Source organism: Drosophila serrata, unplaced genomic scaffold, assembly GCF_035046125.1.
Source record: "Drosophila serrata isolate PLE 108 unplaced genomic scaffold, ASM3504612v1 contig_2, whole genome shotgun sequence".
In the NCBI taxonomy this organism is placed as follows: domain Eukaryota; kingdom Metazoa; phylum Arthropoda; class Insecta; order Diptera; family Drosophilidae; genus Drosophila; species Drosophila serrata.
In genome coordinates, this window is record NW_028256900.1 from 538,068 (window position 1) to 564,723 (window position 26,656).

At 45.3% G+C, this 26,656-nt stretch overlaps 11 protein-coding genes across 28 annotated transcripts in view; 6 read left to right on the forward strand and 5 right to left on the reverse strand.

Annotated features, from left to right (window-relative positions):
* Positions 1-843: 843 nt before the first annotated feature.
* On the reverse strand, positions 844-2,068 carry LOC110177606 (peroxisomal membrane protein 2). Its single transcript, XM_020944404.2, has 4 exons — positions 1,935-2,068; positions 1,743-1,846; positions 1,426-1,684; positions 844-1,316 (listed from the first exon to the last, which is right to left on the reverse strand). The coding sequence occupies exons 2-4, from the start codon at positions 1,829-1,831 to the stop codon at positions 1,086-1,088; spliced, it is 579 nt and encodes a 192-aa protein (XP_020800063.1). The 5' UTR covers positions 1,832-1,846; positions 1,935-2,068; the 3' UTR covers positions 844-1,085.
* Positions 1,937-4,163, forward strand: Vta1 (vesicle trafficking 1). Of its 2 annotated transcripts, XR_015270975.1 has the most exons (5): positions 2,102-2,319; positions 2,386-2,447; positions 2,534-2,684; positions 2,827-3,572; positions 3,627-4,163. XR_015270975.1 is itself a non-coding variant. In XM_020944403.2 (4 exons), the coding sequence occupies exons 1-4, from the start codon at positions 2,210-2,212 to the stop codon at positions 3,431-3,433; spliced, it is 930 nt and encodes a 309-aa protein (XP_020800062.2). In that variant the 5' UTR covers positions 1,937-2,209; the 3' UTR covers positions 3,434-3,621. The 2 variants fall into 2 exon arrangements, 1 of the variants encoding a protein (XP_020800062.2); XM_020944403.2 differs by lacking the exon at positions 3,627-4,163 and having other exon boundaries at positions 1,937-2,319; positions 2,827-3,621.
* Positions 3,561-6,701, reverse strand: LOC110177607 (putative acetylcholine receptor chaperone). Its single transcript, XM_020944406.2, has 3 exons — positions 5,601-6,701; positions 4,258-4,396; positions 3,561-4,192 (listed from the first exon to the last, which is right to left on the reverse strand). The coding sequence occupies exons 1-3, from the start codon at positions 5,724-5,726 to the stop codon at positions 3,972-3,974; spliced, it is 486 nt and encodes a 161-aa protein (XP_020800065.1). The 5' UTR covers positions 5,727-6,701; the 3' UTR covers positions 3,561-3,971.
* On the reverse strand, positions 6,482-7,816 carry Bro (Brother). Its single transcript, XM_020944446.2, has one exon. It carries the CDS (start codon positions 7,785-7,787, stop codon positions 7,137-7,139), a length of 651 nt encoding a protein of 216 aa, XP_020800105.1. The 5' UTR covers positions 7,788-7,816; the 3' UTR covers positions 6,482-7,136.
* Positions 7,817-8,313: 497 nt separating this feature from the next.
* Positions 8,314-9,777, forward strand: LOC110177557 (uncharacterized). Its single transcript, XM_020944329.2, has one exon. The coding sequence runs from the start codon at positions 8,314-8,316 to the stop codon at positions 9,718-9,720; it is 1,407 nt and encodes a 468-aa protein (XP_020799988.2). The 3' UTR covers positions 9,721-9,777.
* Positions 9,718-10,200, reverse strand: LOC110177558 (transmembrane protein 60). Its single transcript, XM_020944331.2, has one exon. The coding sequence runs from the start codon at positions 10,198-10,200 to the stop codon at positions 9,805-9,807; it is 396 nt and encodes a 131-aa protein (XP_020799990.1). The 3' UTR covers positions 9,718-9,804.
* Positions 10,201-10,466: 266 nt separating this feature from the next.
* Positions 10,467-14,703, forward strand: alphaCOP (coatomer subunit alpha). Of its 2 annotated transcripts, XM_020944327.2 has the most exons (3): positions 10,467-10,598; positions 10,707-11,753; positions 11,823-14,703. In XM_020944327.2, the coding sequence occupies exons 2-3, from the start codon at positions 10,808-10,810 to the stop codon at positions 14,582-14,584; spliced, it is 3,708 nt and encodes a 1,235-aa protein (XP_020799986.1). In that variant the 5' UTR covers positions 10,467-10,598; positions 10,707-10,807; the 3' UTR covers positions 14,585-14,703. The 2 variants fall into 2 exon arrangements, with proteins under 2 accessions (XP_020799986.1, XP_020799987.1); XM_020944328.2 differs by lacking the exon at positions 10,467-10,598 and having other exon boundaries at positions 10,669-11,753.
* An 88-nt stretch (positions 14,704-14,791) lies between these two features.
* On the reverse strand, positions 14,792-17,421 carry Bgb (core-binding factor subunit big brother). Of its 2 annotated transcripts, none has more exons than XM_086830885.1 (2): positions 17,294-17,421; positions 14,792-15,813 (listed from the first exon to the last, which is right to left on the reverse strand). In XM_086830885.1, the coding sequence occupies exon 2, from the start codon at positions 15,753-15,755 to the stop codon at positions 15,114-15,116; it is 642 nt and encodes a 213-aa protein (XP_086687011.1). In that variant the 5' UTR covers positions 15,756-15,813; positions 17,294-17,421; the 3' UTR covers positions 14,792-15,113. The 2 variants fall into 2 exon arrangements, with proteins under 2 accessions (XP_086687011.1, XP_020800108.2); XM_020944449.2 differs by lacking the exon at positions 17,294-17,421 and adding an exon at positions 15,867-15,971.
* Positions 15,750-18,259, forward strand: Mettl2 (methyltransferase-like protein). 6 transcript variants are annotated; one of them, XR_015271097.1, is made up of 4 exons: positions 15,750-16,335; positions 16,387-17,243; positions 17,367-17,547; positions 18,023-18,259. XR_015271097.1 is itself a non-coding variant. In XM_020944448.2 (3 exons), exons 1-2 carry the CDS (start codon positions 16,108-16,110, stop codon positions 17,204-17,206), a joined length of 915 nt encoding a protein of 304 aa, XP_020800107.1. In that variant the 5' UTR covers positions 15,962-16,107; the 3' UTR covers positions 17,207-17,243; positions 18,026-18,259. The 6 variants fall into 6 exon arrangements, 4 of the variants coding, with proteins under 4 accessions (XP_020800107.1, XP_086686566.1, XP_086686518.1 ...); XR_015271139.1 differs by having other exon boundaries at positions 15,962-16,202; XM_020944448.2 differs by lacking the exon at positions 17,367-17,547 and having other exon boundaries at positions 15,962-16,202; positions 18,026-18,259.
* Positions 17,379-25,112, forward strand: nSyb (neuronal Synaptobrevin). Of its 9 annotated transcripts, none has more exons than XR_002319310.2 (8): positions 17,450-17,547; positions 18,026-18,429; positions 19,368-19,432; positions 19,762-19,912; positions 20,048-20,206; positions 20,268-20,319; positions 21,573-21,702; positions 22,956-25,112. XR_002319310.2 is itself a non-coding variant. In XM_086830642.1 (7 exons), exons 3-7 carry the CDS (start codon positions 19,404-19,406, stop codon positions 23,135-23,137), a joined length of 573 nt encoding a protein of 190 aa, XP_086686768.1. In that variant the 5' UTR covers positions 17,524-17,547; positions 18,026-18,429; positions 19,368-19,403; the 3' UTR covers positions 23,138-25,112. The 9 variants fall into 9 exon arrangements, 4 of the variants coding, with proteins under 4 accessions (XP_086686805.1, XP_086686834.1, XP_086686768.1 ...); XR_015271198.1 differs by having other exon boundaries at positions 17,482-17,547; positions 18,023-18,429; XM_086830642.1 differs by lacking the exon at positions 21,573-21,702 and having other exon boundaries at positions 17,524-17,547.
* A 744-nt stretch (positions 25,113-25,856) lies between these two features.
* The window catches only part of GC (gamma-glutamyl carboxylase), a 68,667-nt gene continuing 67,867 nt past the window's right edge, over positions 25,857-26,656 (forward strand). The window contains exon 1 of one of the 2 annotated variants that reach the window (XM_086831304.1): positions 25,857-26,341. In XM_086831304.1, coding sequence (XP_086687430.1) covers positions 26,136-26,341 — 206 coding nt within the window. In that variant the 5' untranslated portion in view covers positions 25,857-26,135. Of the gene's footprint in view, positions 26,469-26,656 lie in introns of both variants that reach the window. The other variant, XM_086831374.1, reaches the window with a different exon arrangement.

Sequence of the window (26,656 nt, forward strand, 5' to 3'; positions counted from 1 at the left end):
CCACGTCTCAGATATGTGTTGTGTTACAAAAGTTGCAAGTCATTGTTTATTAGTGTTCGAAGTTAGTAACTGGTCATTGATACTTACTGGTTATAGATACTTAATAGTCATAGATACTTATTGTTCAGAGTTACTTACTCCTCATAGATACTTACTGTTCAGAGTTACTTACTGCTCATAGATACTTACTGTTCAGAGTTACTTACTGCTCATAGTTCTATTAATCGTCCGATTGTTCAGATTTATAAATATATATATATATATAGTCCACCGATTCGGCATGCTCCGACTTATATACTAGTAATATTACATAGAAGAATAACTACATACTTTCATTCAAATACCTTAAATTTGCTCCAAAGCAAATTTCGCACATCTGTACATATGATTCTCAACTGGTTCTAACATCCCCGGAACGAAGTGACTGCTGCCGGCCACGTCTCAGATATGTGTTGTGTTACAAAAGTTGCAAGTCATTGTTTATTAGTGTTCAAAGTTAGTACCTGATCATAGATACTTACTGGTTATAGATACTTCCTGGTCAAAGTTACTTACTGTTCATTGAAACTTACTGCTCATAGTTATTTACTGAAATTAAAATTATAAATAAATTTAAATAAAATATTGGGCATTGTTTAAAATCCAATTATCCAATTAAAAAAAATTCAAATTCATTAAACTTCTCAAAGAGTTAAAACTTTTAAAACTGTTCAATTTATTATGCAGTCTTATAACCATAACAAAAACTTGTATAAAACAGCTTTCTCAACTGAAATTAATATATTGGAATTGTAACGATCGACTTCCAATTCAATTGAATAATACTATTGCAAAGTGCAAAACTTATGTTTTTCATAGTTTATTTTATTTATGTTTATTTTTATTATGAAAAAGATTACAAAAAATATTAAGGTATAACAATTGAGCAATCTGCATTTAGTTTTAGCTTATCTTAGTCCTCACATACCCTCACAGAATTTTCGCAATAAGAGATTAGGAACCTCAGGCAGCAGGCCCTGACCGTAATCTACAGAGCAATCGGAATTAGACTACACCTCGTATAAAGTCTTGGTGACGGAATGCGCTTATTTGGTGGCCTTCTTCTCAGCGGCCAGCTTATCCTGGAAGCGACGTCGCTTTTGAGCGATGTATACCACCCAGATGAAGGAGATGATGGCCATGCTGATCGATCGGAACATCGGGGGCACGTATGCAAAGTTCAGATACACAAACACCGACAAGTACTGCCAGTTGGCCTTCAGCAGGGGCCAATACAACTTCTCCACGTTCTGCAGAGCGGTGCTAGGGGATTTGCCCTGGAATAAATCACATTGGTTATCAAAAGAAGTAAGGGATGTTTTCCAAAGATGCCTCTCATAATAATTTCTTAATTAGAGATTCAACAGACAAATAGGCGGCTCTTACCTCAAACAGGGCCAAGAAGAACAGCGAGAGTGCCTGGTAGATCGGAGCATAGACCAGTCGCTCGGACAAGAACAGGAAGAACCGTCTGAATCGAACATCATGATTGAAGAGCCGCTCCACCGTTGTGTAGAAGTAGTGCGGTACACTGCCTCCGAAGATCAAACCGAACAGTCCGTAGGCAAAAGCGCTCTGCTGGTTCAACGTCTTGGCGCCCGCCAAACGTTGAGAGGTCACATTCGCAGAGGTGGCCAGAACGCATCTACATTGGATCGGAAGACGGTTTAAATTGCGGAGCGATAATGGTATAAAGTACTCACGCCGTGATGGACTTGGTGCGGACCGGGTGGTTGAAGAGCTGCTCCAGATAAGTGCCGAAGAGCGAGTACAGGGGCTTGGAGAGAACCATGTTGAACTGCGGTAACTGAAAGAGCGCGAGATGCAGGTTAAAGTGCAAAGTGCAACTGATAGCGGCGCCAAGGCACACCCAGGCGAAACGCTTGAATATTTACCTGAGGTGTCCTAACGTCTTGGCCGCAGATTATCAAATGAGCAAGTGCAGATACCGACACTTGTTGAAAGGAGTTATAAACTTTAGTTTTGTTTTTGGTTTATGGTTCTAACTATCGCTGGCAGACGAACATCTGGTCACTTTGTTCGTGGACTATCGATAAGTTGCAGCGCTGGCCACATTGCAAGAGCCGTCATCAATTAGTTTCGGCACAGTATTCGTTATTATTCCAGCAAAGATACAAAATCATAAGACCCGAAGCTCCTTTCAGCCACAATGGAGTTTCCGCCCTGTCCACCCTCGCTGAAGTCCATCCAGCACTTCCTGAAGCTGGCCCAAGAGCATGACACAAGAGATTTGGTCATCGCCTACTGGGCCAGACTCTAGTGAGTATTTTGTTTTAAGGTTTTATAAAGATGCACTTACTAATCTCTTGGTGTTCCCTGGTACAGTGCTCTGCAGGTGGGACTGAAAGCGTCCACCCAGACGGGCGAGGAGACCAAACTGCTGCTGTGTAAGCGAAAATTGAAATACGCATTTTGATTGCCCATGACTCATCTGTGTTTTGTTTTGGTTTCGGTTTCCCCTCTTGCATCGCAGCCATTATGGACTGGCTGGAGCAGGTGAAGAAGCAGCATGCGGATAACGAAGCGGTGACAAACGAGGTGGCTGCTCAGGCTCACATTGAGAACTATGCCTTGAAGCTCTTCCTGTACGCCGATAAGCAGGATCGCGAGGAGAATTTTGGCAAGTAAGTCACGTCGGGTTCAGAAATACTCGAGTTTTGTATGCAATAAAATATCTAAAACCTTTTCAGGAGATTTCTTGAATACCTATAAGTCTTATGTCTTTAAGCTTTCTACCTCATTCATTTCTTTTCTTGTATTTCCCAGAAACGTGGTCAAGGCCTTCTATTCCAGCGGAGTGCTCTACGATATACTCCAGACCTTCGGTGAGCTGAGTGAGGAGGCACTGCACAACAGGAAATATGCTAAGTGGAAGGCCGCCTACATCCACAACTGTTTGAAGAACGGCGAGACGCCCATTCCCGGACCTCTTCCCGACGACGATGAGGCGGAACTCGAGGGGGAGGAAAATGCTAATGCCTCGGCGGATGCCTCACCCGAGGATGCAGCCGGAGCGGCTGCCCCACCCCCCTTCCAGCCAGAGGCACCATCTTCGCCGCCCTCGAATGTCACGCCTCCCACTGCCGAGGAGGTTCTGAACAATCCGAACAAATTGCCCAGTCCGCCGGAGGATGAAGAAAAGCCAGGCGGCTTTGAGCCGTATGTGCCGACAGGTCAGCCGCATCCAGCTACGGCGGCCACCATTTATCAGCCCATTGTGCCCGTGGCCGGGGTGCAAATCACTCCGGACCAAATGATAACCGCCCAGAAGTATTGCAAGTATGCCGGCAGTGCCCTCAACTACGACGATGTGAAAACCGCTATAGAAAACCTCCAAAAGGCGCTCAAGCTGCTTAGCACTGGCTCCGAATAGGAGCATATATACATGCATGTAGTATATAGGAACTAACCCGAGCACGGTTATAGCTTACATAGCACCAGTGTATGCCCAATAATCTCCCGCTTATTACACGCAATCAAATCGAACTGACGTTGGATAATTAACTTTAAATGTATGTATGAGTTCTTCAAATTTATTAAAATTGTTTCTAAAAGTCGTAATTTAGATGGTTGCCCGGTACGAAGAGGATTTGATTACACGTTTTGTTTGTTTTTGTTTCTCTGGTCTTGTCTTTCCGCCGTGGCTCTCTACTGTTTAGCTAATATTTCTAGCTGTTACATACGTTATATTATTGGTTTCATTATACGATAAATTTTTTGGCACCAAAGTGAAAAACATGAATTTCGATTTGCTAGAATGAATGTAGTGATTTGGTGTGTGGTGTATTTGTTCGTGATGATTAGTGACCCGCAGTTCGCTTTCGAACCCAACTCAAGGTGCTAAAACAAAGCTGGATCAGTGAATGACTATGAATATGGTGTGATTTTCCAGGAAGCGAAGCAGCTTTCGTTTAATCCTGTTTGACGCCATTCGCCGGCGGCTGGGTGGTCGCAGCAGCTTCGTCCTGTAGGCGGGCAGTCTGATACCAAACCACCAACCGGCCGCCCAACATGAAGGTAAACACGAGCGCTGGTCCGGAGCGCTCGAAGGGATCGCTGACCATCCAGTGCTGGTAGATGCCCAGCAGCATCAGCACCAGCAGCGTCACATTTGCCGCATTCTTCACCTTGTCTGTGGGTAAATATCAATACTTTAAGTTAATTAAACACCTTGAGGCTATATTCAACTTCACTTACGGTAGGGAATCAGTGCCATAGCCAGTCCGCATACGATCTCCAGAATGCCAACGGTGCGGCGATACCATTTCGAGGGGATCTTCACTCCGAAGAGGGCGGTCAGCGGGAATACTTTGGCATACTTCACGTACTCTGTGCGCTGCAATTTGTGGATTGGGAGCAAATCAAATATGTTATAATTAATTATGCCCAGAAACGAGACCCCCCCCCCAGGAGAGCCATTTGCTCCGACCAGAGGAAGGCAGTGCAGCCCATTTATTTTTAAATGAACACTAGCTTTTCTTTTTGTCAGAATTCGTCGTATGTGTGGTTTTCTGTGCTTTCTGTTGGCACCAGTGGCCCCAAGTGTTTGGCGGTAATTACACCGTTGGGTCTGAGGAGCCACAAACAAAACAAATATTTCGAAATTAAAATGCCATACCTTGAGGCGCAAAATAGAGATTGAAAAAAAAAACATGATAAATGAGAGTAAAATGGCGCGTAACGAACGCATTGCAAATTTGAAAAAATCGACTTAATATAGAGTCCAAAATATACATATAGAAAAATAAAACGGAATTGTTTAGTGCAAACGACTCACCCTATTGTTTATAAATAAAAGCCGATTCACCCTATTGTTTATAAATAATAGCCGAGTGATACGTCATGTTGGATTTTGTGTTAGGTCTAGTATTTGCACAGGAATGCAAAATATTTATTTGGTAATGAAATCGAAAACTTTTGGCCGTTGTTTTTACAAAACGTAAACAAGAAATTTTAAACTAACAGCTGTTCTATAAATCTTTCGCCTTTTCTAGTTTGTTTATCGGCTCTCGAAACCAATTTTCAACCCAAAATGATTATTAATTTTTTTCAACTTCCTGAGGTTTTTTAAAGTAGACCAAATATATTTATATATGGATTCCTTAGAAAACAATATTTTTGAGCAATATAATTCCAAATATTTGTCAAATCTTTTTCCGAAATCTCTCTTATTGGATTTATGTTTGTTTCTTTGACAAAAGCCGCCAAGAGGCAGCCGTTTCGCCTATTAAAATATATAATTTTCCTAAAATATATCTGAAGATCATAGCGGAGGCTCTCCTCAGCGTCCGAATGTCAGCGATTGGCATTGATGGGGTCGAGTTCAATGCCCAATTAGTCAGTCATATTAACGAGAGGCTTTTCTTCCACATGGAAAATAGTGCAGGCCTATTTACATAAGAGATTTTCCATTCGAAAGTGGAGATTGCATTGCCCTGAGCCCAAACTTTGGCAGTAACTTGGAAAAATCGATAGGCTTTGCACCCGCCCACCAGGCCGAGCAAAACTCCCGAACTGTATCGATTTTCCGACGCACTTACCAGATCCTTGTAAAGGTCCTTGCTAATGTGCGGCGTCAGCTTCAAAGTGCCCACAAAGATGAAGAATAGGCCTAAGAGCACGGAGAGGCTCTTCAGCACAATCGTATTGGATGCGGGTGAGGGCATCTTAGCGGATTCCAATTTATGGGGTAAACACTCTCGGGATCGGACCTCCTACTCCGCCTTCTATACAACCTATACGGACACCCTACAATAACACACCGGTCGCTAATTTTAGACAAATCTCGCCAGCTTTCCGTGCGGAAAAGTACGCGGCGGCCAAAGCAACAAATTCAAGCACACAATCCGAATGTTTGGCAAATCGTGCCCCGCTGGCGGTATGTATAATTTTATGAATTCTTATTCGGCGGCGTCCGTTCGTTCCCTTTCTATTTATCGTTCACTTCATGTTCAGTCTACCGCTTTTTCGCTTTTCCGCTTTCAGTTTCGCGTTCGGAAAGAGACTGATTTTCGGACCAGTTGCAAAGTTTATTTCGGCAGCAGCAGCATCCCCACGACGGAAAATCAATATGTGCTCTCACAGGCCCGGTACTGCCTGCTCTACACTCTCTGAGATGTATGTGTGTGCAAGGAGAGGATTCCCACCCCGTAGAGCACAACTGGCAGCTGGACCGAGACCGAGACCGGACTCTTCCTCGGGTGGTGTTGGGTTGGTGGTTGTTCCGAAACCGAAACTGGCGCAATTAAGGCCATAGACCCCGGTGAGCCACCCTTAAGGAGCCCCAGATAAACAATCGTTAAAGAATACGAGTGGTTCCTCGCCAAATATCTGGACAATATCTGCCCCAAATGACTAGTTTTGAGACTCATTAGAATGCTTCATCAGTGTAACATACATTGAAAGATTATTATTATTATTATGGGGGTTACTAAGTATTTATTAAAGGATTTTAAAAAATATTTAAGTCTGTCAGTATTTCACATCAAAAGATCAGCTTCAAATGTAATTTTTAAAACACTGACTTTAAAACCAGTACTTTTAAGTAAAAGTTATTCAGTCTTTCAATCTAAAATTATATAGTAGGATGGATTTTTATAAAATTAAAAAAAAAAAAATATAATAAAATTTCTATTTATTTTATTTTTAATTATTAAGATTTTGTTGGCGAATCATAACATACATGACCTTTGCTTTTTTGCCATCTTATGCCTTTAAGAATTCCGGAAATATTTCCTTTATTTTACTTTATTAAGTTATATGATTATTTTTGTAAATATATTAAATCTTAAAATACTTATAAATAAGCTAAAAATTCACTTATCCGGAAAGCTTTTCTGTATTCGTTTTTATAGCGCTTACAAATCTGCATACTTAGTTTTCCAACTTTAAAAATTAACCGGACATGGCAAGATTAACTCGCCAGTCGATGCTGATCAATAATATATATTGTATTTACGGTCGGAAATGATTTCTTAATGGTGTTATAAGCTTCTGACTAAAATTATGATACCCTGCAAGGCTAGAATCAGTCGTCAAACGATTATACTTAAGTTAATGGCTCGTTTTAGATCACCCTACCAGCCCATAGGCCCTCCTGGCATCCCAGGTCCTCCCCTGCGATGAGGATGATCCTCGGGTGATGTTTGTGGTGTATGGTAAATCCTTTTGGACTCGGCCATCCTCAGATTGTAGCTTTGAATCTGCTCCTGAAGCTGGGCGTCTTCCTGCTGGGCCCGTGGCTCATCGTACTCCAGACTGGCCACTCCATCCAAGCGATCCAGGTCCACCCAGCCACGGAAACGGACGCACACGCCGTTCATGATGAAGTTGGACCGTAAATGGACCTTGCCCCGCTCCCGCTCAAAGTCACACTCCTGCTCCTGGGCGTACGGATTGTGGTTCGCGTTGAAATACAGCTGCAGATTGGTGCCGGATGCCACAAAGGAAATCTCCGCGTAGCCCTTGCGGCAGTCGTTCACGAACCTCATCCGGCGCTCCTCGGCAGCCCGTTCCCGATATCCCGTGTACCGGACCTCACTTTCACGGCTGAGACGACGGAAGAGTTCGTCGCTGTCGAACTTCGACCTCTGGTCGGGCACTACGCGGGGCATTTTGAAGATGAATCGCGGCTTGGGCTGCTCGTACATGGCCATGGCTTCGTAGGGAGGAGGAATCATCCCCGAAAGTGCTGCGGCAGCTTCTCCGAGATTTTGGTGATGATGCATAGCTGTCACTTGGGCTTAACCTGAGTTCTCTGAAGGGAATGTGTTGACTGATTTCTGATCGAGAATGTCCCCTTATTTATATCGAATAAGAAATAGGAAACAGGTAGTCTCAGGATTAAAGATGGGGTTACCTAAACTATAACGGTACGATTTTCTGATCCCTTTTGTGACATATGGTGTTATTTTCCTCTAATCTAATGCCACCTGGGCACAGGTAATAGCTTTATTATCACTACCTTTTTAAGGTTTAAAGTTTAATAATCCTGGAGCGTACAAGATATATTGGATCTTTATTTATTGGTCAACAGGTAGACAAATACATATGTGTAATATGATATTTGTTTATTTTAAATGAAGAACTAGTTTAAATTTGAAAAGTTCGTTTTAACAGTGTTGCCTAGTGGTGCAGTATAGTAAATAAAAATGGCTAACATAGAACTTATTAAAAAGGTGGCAACGCTAGACATACTAAACAGCTGAGGCGAATTGTTTTATTTACCAATTTCTAATATTTTTTTTAATAAAGATGTCACTCGTCGCTTATGCTGCCAGTTCTGACGAAGACTCTGAGAACGAGGAGGAGGAAGAGAGCTCAAGGCTACAGGTGGAGGTGATTAAGCCCCAGGACAAGCCCAGCACAGGACAATCAGTCAGTGGTCACATCAGCGACGAGGATGACGATTTTATGCCCCAAGAAGTGTCCTTGCAGGAGTTAAAGCCCACCGGTAGACTTACTCTAGCCTTGCCCAAGCCTAAGGCAGCTGCATTATCTAAGGAGGAGACAAGAGGCGAAGATGTGGAGGAGCTGATGGCCCCCGCCTTTGCCAAACTACCAATGCCACGCACAACAGCCGCCGCCGCCAAGGCAATCATAGAAGAAAAGGATGATGAGTTCCTACACAAAAAAGTGCTGCCTGTTCAAATAGAGAAACCACCACCACCGCCGGTTAAGGGACGCGTCAAGATCAGCATACCATCGCTGAGAGACTTTTCCGATGTCGACCAGGAGAAAGCGGACAAGGCCAAGAACAAGGTGGACAAGCCCATTGCGCCCAAGGGATCCGGATTGCTGAGTATGCTCCCCCAAGCCAAGTCAGAGCGGAATTTCGCCAAGACATTATCATCGGAAGCAGCTGTTGGCAACCCAAGAATAAGCACCACGCCTGCTCCAAAACCTGAATCAAGTAATCCAGCAAGAACCCAGCCCGCTTTTGTACCCGATACAGTGAAGCAGCGGCGAGCAGCACACAACACTGAAGGAGTGGATGGCCTTAAGGCTTCTGGCCACAAGAAGGTTACCGAGGGAAAGGATAGCTCTAAGACCACCCAATCCAAGCCTGCGGCCAAGCTAGTGGAAGCCAGCGACAGTGAGGAGGATGAAGATGAAGGCACTTCTGGTGACTTCTTCTCCCTCAACGCCGAACACAAGCTGCCAGAGGTAAGCAGCAATGAGATCAGCGCGTTGGTGGCCAAACGTGCAGCCAAAATGGTGGAGGCCAGCAGCAAATACCTCGAGGAGATCGCAGAAAGGGAAGCGGCCGTAGCAGAGGCCGCTCGTCTCGAGGAGGAGCAAGTGCAGCAGGCACAAAAACGTTACCACGAGCAACAACTAAACGCCGAGGCCATGGACGCACTGGTAGGCAAAAATGCCAAACGGCGCCGAAAGGAGGCCAAGGAAATGCAGGTGATCGACATCTCTGGATCGCAGGTCCTGCCCGATCGGGAAGAATGGATGCGATCGGCTCTGGCTTCGTCCACGACCTTCCAGCCCACCGGAGTGTTGACGGACGAGGAGCCGGTAGCTGGCACGAGGCGCAAGCACCAGATCACCTACCTGGCACACAAGGCCAAGGCCAACGAGGCTGAGCTGCAGGCCATGTGGTCGGCCAACAGGCAGACACGACGAGCAACCCAGAGCAAATATGGCTTCTGAATTTCCATTTTCATTTTATTTACGCCTCTTAACCCTACAATATACACCTAATCCTAATTCTATACTAGACTTATTATCTGCCGTTCACTGCAACCAGCCCTCGCGCTTTCCCAGGTGGCTGCCCACGTAGAATATGGCGGTGCTGAGTAGAAGGATCAGCGGAGCTATGGTCACATAGATGGGGATTTGATGAGGATACTCCAGTCGCAGACAAATCATGACCTGGGAGGCGATAGTGAGAAGCACGCCGGCAATGTTCCATTTGTAGAGGAATAGGAGGTCCGTGAGGCGATTTAGGTTGCGCCACTTCCTTATAAACTTGATGATCACGTAGATGATGATTATAACGTCGAAGATCCAGAGCGGTGTAAAGGTGACGAACCAATTCCAGTTCGTGCGCGGCTCCAGGCGCAGGCACAGCAGTATGAAGAAGACCAGAACTATGAACCATGTGAAGAGCGCTCGGTGTGCCAGAGTCATTTCGTCTGCCTATTGTTTATCACTTTTCCATCGCAGACCAAAAAATAAACAAACGCGAGACCGAATTTGCGCCAGTGTGGGAAAACAACTCACCGCACAGTGACTACTAAAAGAGAGCTGAAAAGTAAATAAGTTTTCTGGACTTATATGGTAAGAGTAATGCAAAATAAAATACTACCCCAATAAATTTAAATAATTTTATTCATTTTTAATCATAACTCTTGAGATCTCCATATCGTAAGAATATTGTATAACTGTTAAGCTTTGGAAATGTGTGCCTTTTAATGGCAGTCAGTGTAGAACAGCTGTTAATGGGCCTGTGCCACCAGATGGCAACTCTGCTTGCGTGTTCAGCGAGAAGAAGAAGATAATTGACGTGTCACAATTTTCACAATTTGGTTGGTGTTTCTTCTAAAAATTTAAAATAAGCCACGGCTACGTGTACTTTTTAGTATCCATTGACTGGGCAATAACAGTTTCCATCTTTCTCACATGTTTTGATACAGGCGCGTGCCCAACCCACCAGAAAGCGGGCACCTGAAAGAAAAGCCGACACCCACAAGCAAGTGAACGCAGGCAGGAAATTGTGAAAAATAAAAGCCTCAACATGCTGACGAACTTCGAGTCAAAGTCGGCGCGGGTAAAGGGACTTTCGTTCCATCCAAAGCGGCCCTGGATTTTGGTCAGTCTACACAGCGGCGTTATCCAACTGTGGGACTACCGGATGCACACGCTCCTCGAAAAGTTCGATGAGCATGATGGACCAGTGCGCGGCGTGGCCTTTCATCAGCAGATGCCGCTGTTTGTCTCCGGCGGCGACGACTACAAGATCAAGGTGTGGAACTACAAGCAACGTCGTTGCATCTTCACGCTACTGGCCCACTTGGACTACGTTCGCACGGTGGCATTCCACCACGAATATCCGTGGATATTGAGCGCCTCCGATGATCAAACGATCCGCATATGGAACTGGCAGTCTCGTAACTGCATCTGTGTGCTGACGGGCCACAACCACTATGTGATGTGCGCCCAGTTCCATCCTACGGAGGACCAGATCGTTTCCGCTTCGCTTGATCAGACTGTGCGCGTATGGGACATCTCAGGACTGCGCAAGAAGAACGTGGCACCCGGCCCCGGTGGCCTCGATGATCACTTGAAGGGTCATCCGGGCGCCACGGATCTCTTTGGACAGGCAGATGCTGTGGTCAAGCATGTGCTCGAGGGTCACGATCGCGGCGTTAACTGGGCCAGCTTCCATCCGACATTGCCGCTGATTGTGTCCGGAGCCGACGATAGGTTGGTGAAGCTGTGGCGCATGAATGAGTACAAGGCCTGGGAGGTAGACACCTGTCGCGGCCACTACAACAACGTGTCCAGCGTGCTGTTCCATCCGCGTCAGGATCTAATCTTGTCGAACGGAGAGGATCGCAGCATTCGCGTCTGGGACATGACCAAGCGCCAGTGCTTGTTTACATTCCGGCGGGACAATGAACGCTTCTGGATCCTCACAGCGCATCCCACACTGAATTTATTTGCGGCCGGACACGATGGAGGTGAGTTTCTGTTGCAGATCCTTTGGAAAGTTGTGTATTTAATATTAATATTTTCTATTTCCCTCCCAGGAATGGTGGTCTTTAAGTTGGAGCGTGAACGTCCCGCCTACGCCGTACACGGCAACATGCTCTACTATGTGAAGGAACGCTTCCTGCGCAAGCTGGATTTCACCACCACCAAGGACACGGTGGTGATGCAGCTACGTCCAGGCAAATCGCCTGTTTACAGCATGTCGTACAATCCGGCTCTGAATGCTGTGCTCATCTGCACGCGAACAAACAACCTGGAGAACAGCACGTATGACTTGTGCCAGATACCCAAGGACACGGAGAGCCAGAGTGAGTCGGACAGCAAGCGCAGCTCCGGCATCACAGCCATTTGGGTGGCACGCAACCGATTCGCGGTGTTGGACCGCAACCAGCAACTGGTGATCAAGAACTTTAAGAACGAGGTAACCAAGAAGCTGCCCACGTTTTGTGAGGAGATATTCTACGCCGGCACCGGCATGCTTCTCATCCGCGATCCCGAATTTGTCACCCTGTACGAGGTCCAACGGCTCGTCTCCGTGGGCAGCATCAAGCTGGCCAAATGCCGCTACGTGGTGTGGTCTTCAGACATGTCCCTGGTGGCGCTGCTCTGCAAGCATTCAGTTACCATATGCGACCGGAGACTTCAGTACCTGTGCACGGTGCAGGAGAACTGTCGTGTGAAGTCCGGCGCCTGGGACGAGTCCGGCGTGTTCATCTATACGACTAGCAACCACATCAAATACGCCATCACTAACGGCGACCACGGCATCATCCGTACCCTGGATCTGCCCATTTACCTTACGCGCGTCAAGGGTAATCAGGTGTTCTGCTTGGATCGCGAGTGCCGCACCCGCGTTCTCCACATCGACCCCACGGAGTACAAGTTCAAGCTGGCACTGATCCAGCGCAAGTACGACGAGGTACTGCACATGGTTAGAAACGCCCGTTTGGTGGGACAGAGCATCATTGCCTACCTGCAGCAGAAGGGCTATCCAGAGGTGGCCCTGCACTTTGTCAAGGACGAGAAGACGCGCTTCGGACTGGCCCTAGAGTGCGGCAACATCGAGATCGCTCTGGAGGCAGCTAAGGCATTGGACGACAAGGACTGTTGGGACCGTCTGGGCCAGAGTGCCCTGCTTCAGGGCAACCATCAAGTGGTGGAGATGTGCTACCAGCGCACCAAGAACTTTGACAAGCTGAGCTTCCTCTATCTGATCACAGGCAACCTGGAGAAGCTGAAGAAGATGAACAAGATTGCCGAAATTCGCAAGGATGTGTCCGCCCAGTACCAGGGCGCCTTGCTACTGGGCGACGTTAAGGAAAGAGTCAGCATTCTCAAGAATTGCGGACAGCACTCGCTGGCCTATCTCACGGCAGCAACCCATGGCTTCCAAGAGCTAACCGAATCCCTGGGCGAGTCGATCACCTCACAGGGCAACACTCTGCCAGAGGTGAATCCCAATGCCCAGCTACTACAGCCTCCGGTGCCCATTCAGCAGCTGGAGACCAACTGGCCGCTGCTTTCAGTTTCGAAGGGCTTCTTTGAGGGCGCTATGGTCACGAGAGCAGGAACCAGTGCCACCGCTCGCCAGGCGCTGAACATTAACGCCGATGCTGCTTTGTTGGACGAGCACAATGCCGGCGGAGATGGCTGGGGAGCAGATGCAGATCTGGGACTCGACGAGGACGGTGAGGATGGAGAGATGCACGATGCTCTCAGTAACGACGGCGAGGGCGGAGCTGGTGGCGAGGATGGCGCCGGCTGGGATGTGGGCGACGACGATCTGGTGGTGCCCGAGGAGCTGGCCTCCAAGATAAAGGCTTCCGCCTTGGACAGCAATTATTATGCGGCCCCCAACAAGGGACTTTCTCCAGCACAGCAGTGGGCCAACAACTCGCCCCTGGTGCTGGATCACGTAAAGGCCGGATCCTTTGAAACCGCCTTCCGGCTTCTGAACGACCAATTGGGCGTGGTGAACTTTAAGCCCTTCAAGCCGCTGTTCCTGCAAAACTACGCTTGCTCCCGAACCAGCTTTTCGGCCAATCCAAATCTGCAGTCCCTCAATGGCTATCCTCTGCGAAACTACTCGGAGGCTAATGCCAAGCTGCATCGGCCGGCCCTGGGCATCAAACTGAACGATCTGGTGGCACGATTGCAGGCTGGCTACCAGCTCACAACCTCCGGCAAGTTCTCCGAGGCCGTAGAGAAATTCCACTCTATTCTCATCAGCATTCCGCTGCTCGTGGTCGACACTAAGGTAGACACAGCAGAGGCCCAGCAGCTGCTAAGGATCTGTGCCGAGTACATTGTCGGCCTGAAGATGGAGACGGTGCGCAAGGGCATGCCCAAGTCAACGCTGGAGGAGCAGAAGCGGCTGTGCGAAATGGCAGCCTACTTTACGCACTGCAAACTGCAACCCGTCCACCAGATCCTTACCCTGCGAACAGCCCTCAATATGTTCTTCAAACTGAAGAACTACAAGACAGCCGCCTCCTTTGCCCGCCGACTTCTGGAGCTGGCACCGCGGCCGGATGTGGCACAGCAGGTGCGCAAAATCTTGCAGGCCTGCGAGGTAAATCCCGTGGATGAGCACCAGCTGCAGTACGAGGAGTTCAATCCGTTCACCATCTGTGGCATCAGCTGGAAGCCGCTGTATAGAGGAAAGCCGGAGGTGACCTGTCCCTTCTGCGGCTCCTCCTTTGACCCGCAATTCAAGGGCAACCTGTGCACAGTGTGTGAGGTGAGCCAAATTGGCAAGGAGAGCATCGGGTTGCGTATATCCAGCCTGCAATTTCGCTAGAGACATCTGCCTAAATAACGCTCTTCACACGCCGAGCGAGAGACCCTGCTTAGTTTAGTTTTACACGATCATTGCTTATGTATGAAATATAAAGTTCAGTATCTGTATATTATAATCAAGAGGAACCTGTCTTTTTCCTAAATATGTCTATCCACTTTGGCCGTCAAGGCGCTGCGTCACTGCGGAAAACCCCCAACAAACAAGATCTCGATTAGTAATGATGTATTTTTTAGTTAAAGATACGACACTAATTTCACGCTAAGTTTGTAAGTATAATACCGTAAAAGCATACGTAAAGTAAGCATTAATTAGATCTAAAACTAAATCTAGGAGCATATTTATTCGAGCGTATTCTAATCTCCCACAATGGTGGATACCCGTTAGCGGGCTCGGAGCATTCTCAGTTGTCCATGAAGTAATGAGTATTAGCGAATTGAGTCTCTTGCTGCTGCTGGTGCAGCGCCGGTGGCGGTAGCGGCGGCTGCTGTTGAAGCTGGTGCGACGGCGGCGGTGCCGTCCACAGGTCCAACTAACGTCGCCACATGCTGGCTCCAACACCAATGCCCCCGGAGGCCACACCTCGCCGCACCGCCTCCATTTCGTCCTGCCGATTGTCCCGGTAGGCGCGCTTGGTGTCCTCAAACTCGCGCAATCGCTGGTTATACCGATCGATCTGGTCCCGCAGGATGGCATCCTCATGCATAGCCCGCCGTTCATCGTACTCCAAACAGCCGACGCCGTCGAGACGCTCCAGGTCCAGCCAGCCGCGGAAGCGGACGCACACACCGTTCATGATGAAATAGGACTTGATGTGCACCTTGCCGTGCTCCTTATCGAAATCGCACTCCTTGTCGTGCAGGTAAGGGTTCTGATTGGCATTGAACACCAGCTGCAGGTTGGTGCCCGAGGCCACGAAGCTGGTCTCCGTGTGGCCCTCACGGCAGCCGTTCATGAAGCGCACCTGCCGCTCCTCGATGCTCCGTTCCCTGTAGCCCGTGTACCGGATCTCGCTCTCCCGGCTAAGTCGGCGGAACAACTCGTCGCTTTCAAACTTCGACTTCTGGTCCGGCACCACACGGGGCATCTTGAAGATGAAGCGCGGCTTGGGCTGCTCGTACAGCCCAATCGTGTCGTACGGTATCATGTTGGCCAGAGCAGCTTCGTTCATCATTTTGTCTGTTGGGATTTCAGATCGCTGCTGCTGCTGCTTGTCTTCCAATAGCTGGACGCTAATATACAATTAATAATTGTATTATTAATATTATTGAAGAAAACAACGCACAATACAACAAAAAGGCTGGTTTGCGGTTTTGATATACACAATTAGAGCTGCAAAATTATCGATGTGCCTATCGGTACTATCGATACATCGATGCCACTGCACCCGCTAATCATTCAGTGTTACCCGACGACAGAAACCCGAAAATACTGTATTCCCTTGAGAACAGCCGACGGCGTGTTTACAAATTACAACTTATATTTTGGAACAACAAAAGGACAGACACCTGGTTAAACACCCTGCGATGACTGACACACCCGCGACGGAGAACGACAAGCGTCCCCAGTTTGGAACCCGCCTGCTCACCGACGACGCTGACGTCTTCAAGCACAATGCTTGGTAAATATGGATGGCACATCTGGCGGGGATTGGCCAGCAAGACTTGGGAGCACACTCGCCATCGTCGGAAGCCGGCGGGGGCTGGTGGCCGTCTGCTCACTGATGGGCGCGAGGTGTTCGAGTTTAACGCCTGGTAATGCTTGGTACTATACTCACGGAAATTTCTCTAATTCTCGTTTTGCAGGGACCACGTTGAGTGGGACGCAGAGCAGGAACTGGCCGCCCAGGCGGCGGTAGCCAAGAACTCGGCCAACAAAATGGACGAAGAGCAAAAGGATAGATTCCAATCGGATGCGCCCAAGTTCTGGGACTGCTTCTATGGCATCCACGACAACCGTTTTTTCAAGGACCGCCACTGGCTCTTCACTGAGTTTCCCGAACTGGCTCCATTGGAAGCGGACAAGAAAACCGACACGACGCAACCTCGCAGCATCTTCGAGCTGGGCTGTGGCGTCGGTAACACCATCCTGCCCCTGCTGCAGCACAGCTCGGAACCGAATCTAAAAGTTTTTGGCTGCGACTTCTCCCCCCGGGCCGTGGATATCCTCCAGAGTCAGCCGCAGTTTGATAATAAGCGCTGCGAGGTGTTTGTCATGGACGCTACTCTGGATGAGTGGCAGGTGCCCTTCGAGGAAAACTCCCAGGATATCATTGTGATGATCTTTGTTCTGTCAGCAATTGAACCTAAGAAGATGCAGCGAGTTCTGGAAAACTGCTATCGATATCTGCGACCCGGTGGTCTTCTGCTGTTCCGCGACTACGGGCGGTATGACTTGGCTCAGCTGCGTTTTAAGAGCGGAAAGTGCTTGGATGACAACTTCTACGTGCGTGGCGATGGCACCATGGTGTACTTTTTTACTGAGGACGAGCTGCGGAGCATGCTCACCCAGGCTGGGCTGAAGGAGGAGCAGCTTATTGTAGACCGCCGGCTGCAGGTTAATCGTGGTCGGGGCTTGAAAATGTATCGTGTTTGGATTCAGACAAAGTTCCGAAAGCCCCTGTAGTACAATTCTATTATTACTGCTCCCTGAGGACACCGAGGTAATTTGTCGTACAGCACTTTTAAGTTAAAAGTTTTAATAGATCAATACCTAGATCTTACAGTAGTTCGCTGTTCTTTATACTTATTTCATATATTATATAAATAATATTGTTCTGAAAAAGGATCTTTTGAAGCCTTCTCTTATATCCCGACTTGCGGCTTACCAATCGCTACTTTGGTGTATCGCCATGGAAAAGCTCTCGCCGGAAACCAAATCGTTCGCTCGTTATTGCGCAAGCTTTTTCCCCAAATACACATAACAGTTAGAAAAGCTGCAAGTTTTCGCAGTTGGCTAAAAACGTCGTAAGTGAAAATTTTTCCTGTGCTGCGTGAAAATAATTTTAAGAATATTATTTAAGCAACATTTTCTGTAAATTATTACCGCCCAAGCCAAGTTTAAGAGTGCTTCATGCCGATATCCTAATGTTCGTAACCGTTTAAAAGAAACTTTGCTAAGAATATTCAAACCAAAATGTCACGCTAAATGCAACCGAATCCTGTGTGTCGTGCAAAATTTCATTGATTTTTTCCACACTGTCCCCGAGAGCCAAGTCTTTGGGGCACTTGAGACTATTTTGAAAATAGCAAATCAGCACGTAAAATATAAGAATTTGCAAGGACTCTTTCTCTTTTTGGCTGTGACACTGAAAGGACAGAAGCCATTTTGGTGGGCGTCTCGCGGTGCTCCGGCCCTTGGAATTAGAATTAGAAGAAATAGACAAGCAAGCAATTAACCTCGTACTAAAAATAGTTGCAACTATTTTCGCACTTTATCCAGCAGTTTCAGCAGCGCAGAGCCAGAAAATTCCTCGGAAGGGCTGTCGTGGCAAGTGTTACCCGCACACACACATACGCGCGCATACACACATACACATCCAGGTCCAGCCAATCCCCCCGTGGAGTGCTCGAAGTGAATTTTCATTGACGATTCGGGGGCGCAAAAAGCTCTGGCGGAAGAGCTAGCAAGTGAGAGAGAGAGCAGAACGGAGAGAACGCAACTGAGAGACAACAAAAACAACGAAACACGGTTCAGCTGCACCCACTAGTGGTCACCATCTAATCCAGCCAGCCATCCTCGACCTGCGCCAGTGAAAGACGTTACTGGTCCCAGTCCTGCATACATCATCCTAATCATCGCCAGAGTCCAGTCACTCGAAGCTAACAACCAACTAACGACAGAGAAATGTAAGTGAAAGGACATCGTTATTGATTTCCCCCCAGTATTCCCCGTTTGATAGCCACGCATTAAGTATACGCAGCATGGGTTTCGGCCATCTCCACTTGCCACTTGCCATTTTATTTCCAGTACAAGTGTCTGGGAATCGTAAAAAAAAAGAAAACGAATACGGACAACAGCTGCAGCTGCAATTTGTACAGCTCGGTGTTGTGGGAATGAATCACTTGGTGGACGACGATGACGTTGTCGTGGCATCACATGGCCCAGTCTCTCACACCGCAAAATCAATAAAAGAATACGCTTCGCAGCAAATGAGTCAGGACAACATGCAAAGACCCTTAATTGAACCTAAGAGAGGCCTGACTTTCAGCCGAAATGAAAAATAGTTAGAACCACTGGAAATTCCACACTTGCCGGTTGTTAAATATATCGATTTGTTTTCCCTTGTTGTTTGCAAACAAAGAGAAAGTAAATCGAAGTTCTTTCAAATGCCATAACTAAGCCAAAAATTCATTAATTTTAATTCGCAAAACTTTTCTGTGTTAGTTTTTATAGGGCTAACAAATCTTCATACTGAGTTTTCAAATTTAAAAAATTCAATTTGTTGTAGAATTTTTACAATTTTAACGATGTAACACATTTTTTTTGAAATGTTCGAAAAATGTATTTTTTAACCGGGCATAGCTTGATCGATTGGGTGATGCTGATCAATAATATATATGGAATATGGGGTCCGGAAATGACTCCATCACTGCGTTGGAATGTGTTTACTGAAATTATAATACGGTGTAAGGGTAAAAATATAGCCATTTTCACACAAATCTTTAGCCTTTAATACATATATCATTTCTTAAAGAAGTTTGAAATATACGATTTAGAAAAGTGTCCGTTGAATTCCAAGCCATAATATTAATTGGTTATAATTATTTATTTAATTATTTATCAGCCGAGCACAAGTCTCAGTTTTTTAAGGGGTTCTGAGATGGGCAAGAAAGACAAGAACAAGGAACCGTAAGTGAGAAGCTCTGTAAATCAAAAGGGTAGCCGTAGCCGTAGCCATTTGCCGGCTAAAAGTACTCGTATATATTCCAGCACTGTCTATATAGCCCACACGTACTGTATCGGCGAGAGATGTATTCAATTAAAGCTAGCAACTAGTCGAATCCCGAACCCAACTCACACACCCAGTTCCCCAGTGTAATCCAAGTACTGTATTTAATTTGAGCGAACCCCCGTTGGGAGTTGATTAGTCTTGGCTCTGTGCTATATTTGTGCATTTCTCGATGACTAATGACGACTTTTTCTGCTTATCCTCATCATCATGCTCCTTCGCATCGCAGGGCGGACGCTGCACCAGCTGGCGATGCACCACCAAATGCCGGAGCCCCGGCCGGAGAGGGCGGCGATGGCGAGATTGTGGGCGGGCCACACAATCCGCAGCAGATTGCGGCACAGAAGCGTTTGCAGCAGACGCAGGCGCAGGTTGATGAGGTAAGTTATACGGGAGAAGAAAGGTCAATAAGATTCTTAAGAAATGTCACTGTAAGGATTAAGACCTACCTATTCTACTCTATCAGAATTGCTTTCATTGAAGGAGAGTCTTGATATATACCGTTTTTCATGTAGGTCGTGGACATCATGCGCACGAATGTGGAGAAGGTGCTGGAGCGCGACAGTAAGCTGTCGGAGCTGGACGATCGTGCCGATGCCTTGCAGCAGGGTGCCTCGCAGTTCGAGCAGCAGGCGGGCAAGCTTAAGAGGAAATTCTGGCTGCAGAATTTGAAGGTGGGTAGCTTCTAAATTTAGCTAATACAAATCCTTTCACTATATAGACTCCTTCCCGCAGATGATGATCATCATGGGAGTGATTGGCCTGGTTGTCGTGGGCATCATTGCAAGTAAGTTGATCGATCCTAGCCGGCTCCTCAGACACTCATTACCTGGACACACACACACAGCATACATGACCCCCAGAGCCACGCGACTCAGACATATAACCGAAACCGAAGAAACTCCAAGAAACTCCTCGTTCCTTAACCGAATTGTGTTTTGTCTTTTGAGTTCGCCTTGTTTTAGCGCTAATTTCGATTTCGTTTCTCTACACACACTCCGAATCTAAATTGCGTTTTTAATTCCACTTTGCCACGTTTTTTTCTCTAGGTAACTTTATGTAGATTGCTAAGCAACTTATCTAATCCATAAGAACATAGTAACTTAGCCGCAATGCAATGAAAATCGAAACTAAATCAAAAGCCAATCAATCAACCCAATAAGAACCAATCGAAACCAAAATTCAGATTCACTAACGCAGCTATTATGAGTAGAGCTCCGCCGAACTCACAGTCCAACTGATCGTTCGCTGATTCGACCTAGATGCCTTGCGAAATTATAAAAAAGCCATATACCATATCATGCGCCTCAACAGCCACTAGAACAATAACCTTATATATATTTATATATAAATATATACGGTATATATTTGTATTGTTTGAATATCCAAGCCCAACATCATCTGGTTCCATAACGAGCATACGCACAGGTTCGGTAATGATTTGATCGTGTGTCGTTAACGTGTCTTGTTATCGTTCCGTTGCCTTAACACCCGTAATCCGAGGATACCGCCCCTCTGCTCCCAGCACAGCGGCGATATACCTTTGTTTGTACCTTGTACCTTGTTAGCTTTCGTAACCGTAGGACCTTAAGTTCGAGCATACAAACTTAGCTGAAGTAACATTCCCGTAAGCCGTAATCGTAAAGTTTGTGGTTTGTTCAGTGTTTCGTATCCGTTTTTCGTTTGTTTCGTTCTGATGATTGGCAGCAGCCACAAATACACAATTTTTGTGCCGAGTCCTCTGTAAAAATATATAAAAATACAACTCGAAACCCCCAGCTTCCCCAGTAAACGTAGTATACATAGACCCCCTCTTCTCTCGATACTCGAAAACTCTCAACTCTTCACTCTGAACTCTAAACTCAACGCAAAACGCAACGGCCATCGCCCAATTAGATCAAAGAGCTAGCTATATACTTGAACCACAGAAAAAGCATAAAGTACTGCCGTTCCTTTTTATTCTTATTATATTTATTAAATGTTTTCCACCTATGTTCGACACACTGCCACACTGAACAATTTATTTTTGAACAATTACAGAGAAAGACGAAGAGTAACTGAGACACACTGAAAGCTTTGTACAATATTTGTTTACCATAAGAATATATGACTCTCGATCAACACAATTTACCCCCGAAATACCACAGACACACACAGTCTGATGTGTGAGGTAAAGAGACGCGACGACGAGAGTCACTTTTGTTTATTATTAATCATATCGCTAGGTGCACCCGTTTAAAGCAAAAATAATAATCATTTATTCCAATCAACAACTCGAATTTCTATCGTGTTTTTATATTTATGTTTTTCTTTGTTTTTATATTGTTGAAATCTGCTCGCTTCGCAACCAAAAAAACAATTAAAAATTCATCGAAACAAACAAAAATTTCTCGTAGAACCGTACATGTCGGATGACAATGCTGCTCCGCAGCAGCAGCAGCTACCTGCCTTGCAGCAGCAGCAGGCTGCTCTGGCTCAGGCCCAGGCATCTGCAGCAGATTCGGCACCACCATCACCACCACAACAACAAGTACAGCTACAACACCACCATACACAAAAATCTGAACCACCGACACTTGAGAAGCCATTGGCCGAGAAATTGACCGACAACCCACAGAGTCCGTCGGATGAAGTGGCGACTGGACAATAGAACGATCTCAGCTCAGCTCTCTCAATCAGAAATTAATAATTACCAACCAACTGAATAGCAACAACATCCATCGATTAACCACCAGCTGCATCCGTAGAACCATTAAACCAAAATTAGCAAAAAAAAATTGAGAAAAATCAGAAAAACAAAACACATTTTCTTTGTACCATTGAAAAAAATACGATATTTTTCAACACTGTAAGCAAAAAACTAAAAACATGTAATTTGACACCTGCGCTTCTTTCCGTTTCCGTTTGTGTTTCCATTTCCGTTTCCGCTGTTTCCCATGTTTCTGTATTATTTTAGCCGCATGTGTGTGAGTTAATCGATGTGCTTGCCCTTGAGCTTAGTACTCCTCCTTATGTTTTCTTTAATTTATCCATTCAATGTTGTTGAAATATGCGTTCTGTTCTGGAAAAATTGGCCTAAGTTTTAATGCACCAACTAAGCAAAGCCGGGGGAAATTATTTGGCGGGGAAAATGGGGGATGAACAGCTTTCTGTGACTGCCTTAATGTACATATATATGCTTTGGATGCCCTTGCCCATCCATAATCTACATCCCACGTCCACTTGCTACTATATAAATATATATATAATATAATATATTCAATCATGAGTGAAGCTTTTAACCATTGAAAGTGTAATATTTTTGGCGTATACCCGTGTGTATCGATGTGATTGTCATTCGACCGAGATTGGCGGCAGCTAACCAAAAGATGAGCCCTTTGTTAATTCAATCTACTAACCCTGATTATGTGTATTCCCGCACAGATAAACTTGGCCTCATAGGCGGGGAGCAGCCGCCGCAGTACCAGTATCCCCCGCAGTACATGCAGCCACCGCCGCCGCCGCCGCAGCAGCAGCCCGCCGGCCAGTCGTCGCTGGTGGATGATGGAGGAGCAGGCGCTGGAGGAGCAGGAGTAGCAGCAGGCGGCGACCATGGAGGCGTATAAGTGTCCCGTATCCTGGCTGCATTGACGAACGTTTCTCGATGATAAGATGACACCACCACCACCCCAGTGGCGGCGGCGAAACAACAACAAAACCCAAATCCCAAAAAGGAAATCTCAGTTAAACTAGAAAATCTCGAGAATGGAACTCAGTAATAATTTCCACTTTAACGATGAGCAGGAGAGGTTTTAAGTACTTACGTCATAATATTAATACTAAATCTAAAAGGGAAGACGGACGCTCCGGACAAATTAAAGTTGTTGCTAATTTGTTTATGGTTACATTATTTCATGCATAAAAAAAGCGGTATATATATATAAATATAACATAAAAATATAAATATAAATATAAATATATGGAACTTGAATATTACGAGTAACCCCGAAAAAAAAACCGAAACCAAAAACCAACCAAAATCTCATACTTATACTATACGGAACTGGAATCTCTGCGCTGCACTGGCAACAAGGAGCGCCAGTGTCAGAAGGAGGGCCAGGCGGTCGCTTTCCAATGTTCGCAGCTCTTTGAACTCAGTTTCCTTAGCAAAAAATCTAGAAAAGACAAGTAAAGAACGGAACTATTTCGGAACAGGCGGCAGAAACCAAAGAAATCTAAGCTTTTGTTCCTAAGTAAAGTTACGCAAATATGTGCGAGTATTCGAAAATGTATAATCCAAAAAAGAAAGAAAGAAATAACAGCAATTAAACATATAGATAATTGACTATTAAATGTATTCATGGAACTTTACTGTGCAACAAACTTATATAGAAAGAAGGCAAAAACCAAAGAAACCAAAGAACTCTTGAAATCTAGTGAAAATATACAAAGCTATTTATTTTGCAGCCATTTTGTTTATGTGCAATCATTATAATGGTATTACGCAATTGAAATTGAAGATGAAAGATGAAACCGGACAGTTCAACGATTAAATTAAGCGCTAGACACACAATACGTTACGTTACGTTGGTTATCCAAGGGAGTTGTTTATTTAACAGAGCAAGGCAGAGGCAGTTACCAATATGTATGTATATTTCAATGTTACGAGTAATAGAGGAGATGGATTCGTAGAGCCTATATAAACATAAATGTACGTACGTGTAACGATATGATGATATTAGATCTCACACACTCCACTCCACATGCCACAGACCACACACCACAATTCACCAGACACCGAAAGCCCATCCGAACGCATAGAGAAATACATAAAACTTTGCCGCACATATTGTACTTATACCTTGTTCTAAAAATACAAAAACTATACTACAATTAAAGTGTATTATTACTAATTGATTCAACAAGCGCCTGCCCAAAGTGCTACTTTGCCTACTAGACACACACATTTTGGGGCACAAACAAAACAAATCGACGAGAATAATATGTTAAATTACAAAAATAAATCGAAAAAGAAACAAAAAGATAAAGAAAGAAGTGAGGGTTAAATCGAAGATCCAATTCCAAATGCAGGTATTTTTAGCAATATTCGTAGCGTGTACAATATGTCGCTCCCCTTAAAGCTTATTAGTAAATCTCGTTCAATGTCCATTTCGTACTCACCCAGACGACACTTCACATGCATATAACCATTATCAGATATAAATCCAATATATGTATGTAATAACCAACATAATGACAAGTGTTTAGAAAAGCGTTTCGATTTTTGTTTCGATTTTAACCGAAAAGAAGAAAAAACACAAATTGTATACACAACAAAAACCACAAACACACCTATGAGAGTCCCGGAAATTGGAATAAGAAAGGAACTTCAGTTCACGGAAGGAAAGAGGGCGGAAATCTAAGGGAAAGATGTAAGAAAACCAGAAGACAAGAAAAAACAAACGGAAATGAGAGTATATATATACATATATATATATATATATGAATCGTATATAACAATAATATTACTAATTAATTTAATGATTAATTGCACCCCGAAAATACATAATTATTTAAATAAATAAATAAAAACAAAATAAATGTTTTTTTATTAAGGGAAATGAAAAATGCAGTTAAAATTTTTGTCAAATCTTTATAAATTTAGATTTTGATTCCAATTTCAAATATATATTATGCCTTTTGGCAGCGATTGGCTAAAATATGTGTGTTCTAGGGACATTAAATTAACATTTTTATATGCAAATTTGTTGAGTAAATCGAATTGTCTTCAAATGTCATAACTAAAAACATAAAAATAGTCTCCCATAAAAAGTGTAGCATACTATTCAGCGTTGCCCCGAACGTCTGGCGAACTGCGCACTTGATTCCCGGTAAAGGGATGCAGGACCCACGTGGGGGCATATATAAATAACAATTGGTGCGGAGACAGCGACCACACAGGATAATGAAAATAATAGTCTGTGGTGGCAAGGAGACCAGATTTAAATAGAGGAAACCAGCGAGGAAAGGGCCGGAGGAGGCGCCTCTGTTTACCAAGCTTGCCACACCTGATTAAAATCTGTTGACAATGCAGGCGCCGGGGTGAAATTGGAGCAGTGCTAAGAAGGATCCACAAAGGAAACGGAAAAGCCCCCGCCTCCGTCGCCCTCCGTTGCTGCCCCAAATGAAACCCAATTACCGAAGGTGTCCGCCCAACAAGCGAGTCCTGGAGGCGGCTGATGGCAAACAATAACATCTGCGAAGAGTCGGAAGGAGGAGCAAGGGAGCTGGGGCGGAGACCCACAGAGTCATCGAGGGCGAAGGCCCAACACCTGAAAATTTTATTTTCATTTTTTCTGCCATTTTTGGTACCCATTAAATATAAAGAAAAAGGGTATATTTATTCGAAATATAATTCAATGAGATTAAAAGGCTTAAAATAAAACAGTTGATGAGGCTTTTTAATAACTAGTTTCTTAATAATAATAAATTAATATTTATAATGTTAACAACAAACAAAATCGAAAAAGTAGCTCCTAGGAATTGTATTGTCGCATCGATTTTGGCAATAACAAATTTACTTGTTTATTATTATTAACTTCATCGCCAGTTAACGGCAAGGACATGCGCAAACACCCCCCGTCCATCGCACTCAGACAGCCTTCATCCCCCTCTCCGGCTGCACTGATTCCGAACTCTGGAGCACGGAAGGCGGACACGGGATCTCTGCGTGGAGCCGCGTATAAATACAGCGCAGCTTGTGCGCACAGCCTCAGTTGGCGGAGCGTGTTGTTCGCGTGTCCCTTTTCCCAGTTCGCTGCATCCGCGAGGTGAGAGTGTTCATCCGTGAAAACGGACAACTGTTGCAAGTTGCGACGGGTGCAGGGAGCAGGTGTCCGGTGTCGGGTGCCAGGATAACGGCTTCAATTACTGTGCAGCAAGTGCAGCAAACTGCAGGTGTGTAATTGAAGTACTACATTGTAAGCCAGTTGTATGGCCAGCAAAGCGGAGGACATCCTTTCTGTAGAGCTTATTTCAATTTAAAGTAGTAAGGGCGATTATTTTTAAAGGATTTATATCGGTTTTGTTTTAATAATGTTATTATTTATAAAAAAAACACTATAACTATTAATTAACTAAGAAAG

What these genes read in the sequence shown, in the direction of transcription:
- LOC110177607 (XM_020944406.2), bottom strand. Translation starts at nt 5,726, where the DNA reads ATGCCCTCACCCGCATCCAATACGATTGTGCTGAAGAGCCTCTCCGTG. An exon ending in AGGACCTTTACAAGGATCTG is followed by an intron (nt 4,397 to 5,600) that starts GTAAGTGCGTCG and finishes CACAAATTGCAG; the next exon opens with CGCACAGAGTACGTGAAGTA. An exon ending in TATGGCACTGATTCCCTACC is followed by an intron (nt 4,193 to 4,257) that starts GTAAGTGAAGTT and finishes ATTTACCCACAG; the next exon opens with ACAAGGTGAAGAATGCGGCA.
- Bgb (XM_086830885.1), bottom strand. Translation starts at nt 15,755, where the DNA reads ATGATGAACGAAGCTGCTCTGGCCAACATGATACCGTACGACACGATT.
- alphaCOP (XM_020944327.2), top strand. Translation starts at nt 10,808, where the DNA reads ATGCTGACGAACTTCGAGTCAAAGTCGGCGCGGGTAAAGGGACTTTCG. An exon ending in TGCGGCCGGACACGATGGAG is followed by an intron (nt 11,754 to 11,822) that starts GTGAGTTTCTGT and finishes TTTCCCTCCCAG; the next exon opens with GAATGGTGGTCTTTAAGTTG.
- Vta1 (XM_020944403.2), top strand. Translation starts at nt 2,210, where the DNA reads ATGGAGTTTCCGCCCTGTCCACCCTCGCTGAAGTCCATCCAGCACTTC. An exon ending in GGAGACCAAACTGCTGCTGT is followed by an intron (nt 2,448 to 2,533) that starts GTAAGCGAAAAT and finishes CTTGCATCGCAG; the next exon opens with CCATTATGGACTGGCTGGAG. An exon ending in CGCGAGGAGAATTTTGGCAA is followed by an intron (nt 2,685 to 2,826) that starts GTAAGTCACGTC and finishes TGTATTTCCCAG; the next exon opens with AAACGTGGTCAAGGCCTTCT.
- nSyb (XM_086830642.1), top strand. Translation starts at nt 19,404, where the DNA reads ATGGGCAAGAAAGACAAGAACAAGGAACC. An exon ending in AAAGACAAGAACAAGGAACC is followed by an intron (nt 19,433 to 19,761) that starts GTAAGTGAGAAG and finishes TTCGCATCGCAG; the next exon opens with GGCGGACGCTGCACCAGCTG. An exon ending in CGCAGGCGCAGGTTGATGAG is followed by an intron (nt 19,913 to 20,047) that starts GTAAGTTATACG and finishes TTTTTCATGTAG; the next exon opens with GTCGTGGACATCATGCGCAC.
- Mettl2 (XM_086830440.1), top strand. Translation starts at nt 16,196, where the DNA reads ATGCTTGGTAAATATGGATGGCACATCTGGCGGGGATTGGCCAGCAAG. An exon ending in GTGTTCGAGTTTAACGCCTG is followed by an intron (nt 16,336 to 16,386) that starts GTAATGCTTGGT and finishes CTCGTTTTGCAG; the next exon opens with GGACCACGTTGAGTGGGACG.
- Bro (XM_020944446.2), bottom strand. Translation starts at nt 7,787, where the DNA reads ATGCATCATCACCAAAATCTCGGAGAAGCTGCCGCAGCACTTTCGGGG.
- LOC110177557 (XM_020944329.2), top strand. Translation starts at nt 8,314, where the DNA reads ATGTCACTCGTCGCTTATGCTGCCAGTTCTGACGAAGACTCTGAGAAC.
- LOC110177606 (XM_020944404.2), bottom strand. Translation starts at nt 1,831, where the DNA reads ATGGTTCTCTCCAAGCCCCTGTACTCGCTCTTCGGCACTTATCTGGAG. An exon ending in CGCACCAAGTCCATCACGGC is followed by an intron (nt 1,685 to 1,742) that starts GTGAGTACTTTA and finishes GATCCAATGTAG; the next exon opens with ATGCGTTCTGGCCACCTCTG. An exon ending in TCTTCTTGGCCCTGTTTGAG is followed by an intron (nt 1,317 to 1,425) that starts GTAAGAGCCGCC and finishes GATTTATTCCAG; the next exon opens with GGCAAATCCCCTAGCACCGC.
- LOC110177558 (XM_020944331.2), bottom strand. Translation starts at nt 10,200, where the DNA reads ATGACTCTGGCACACCGAGCGCTCTTCACATGGTTCATAGTTCTGGTC.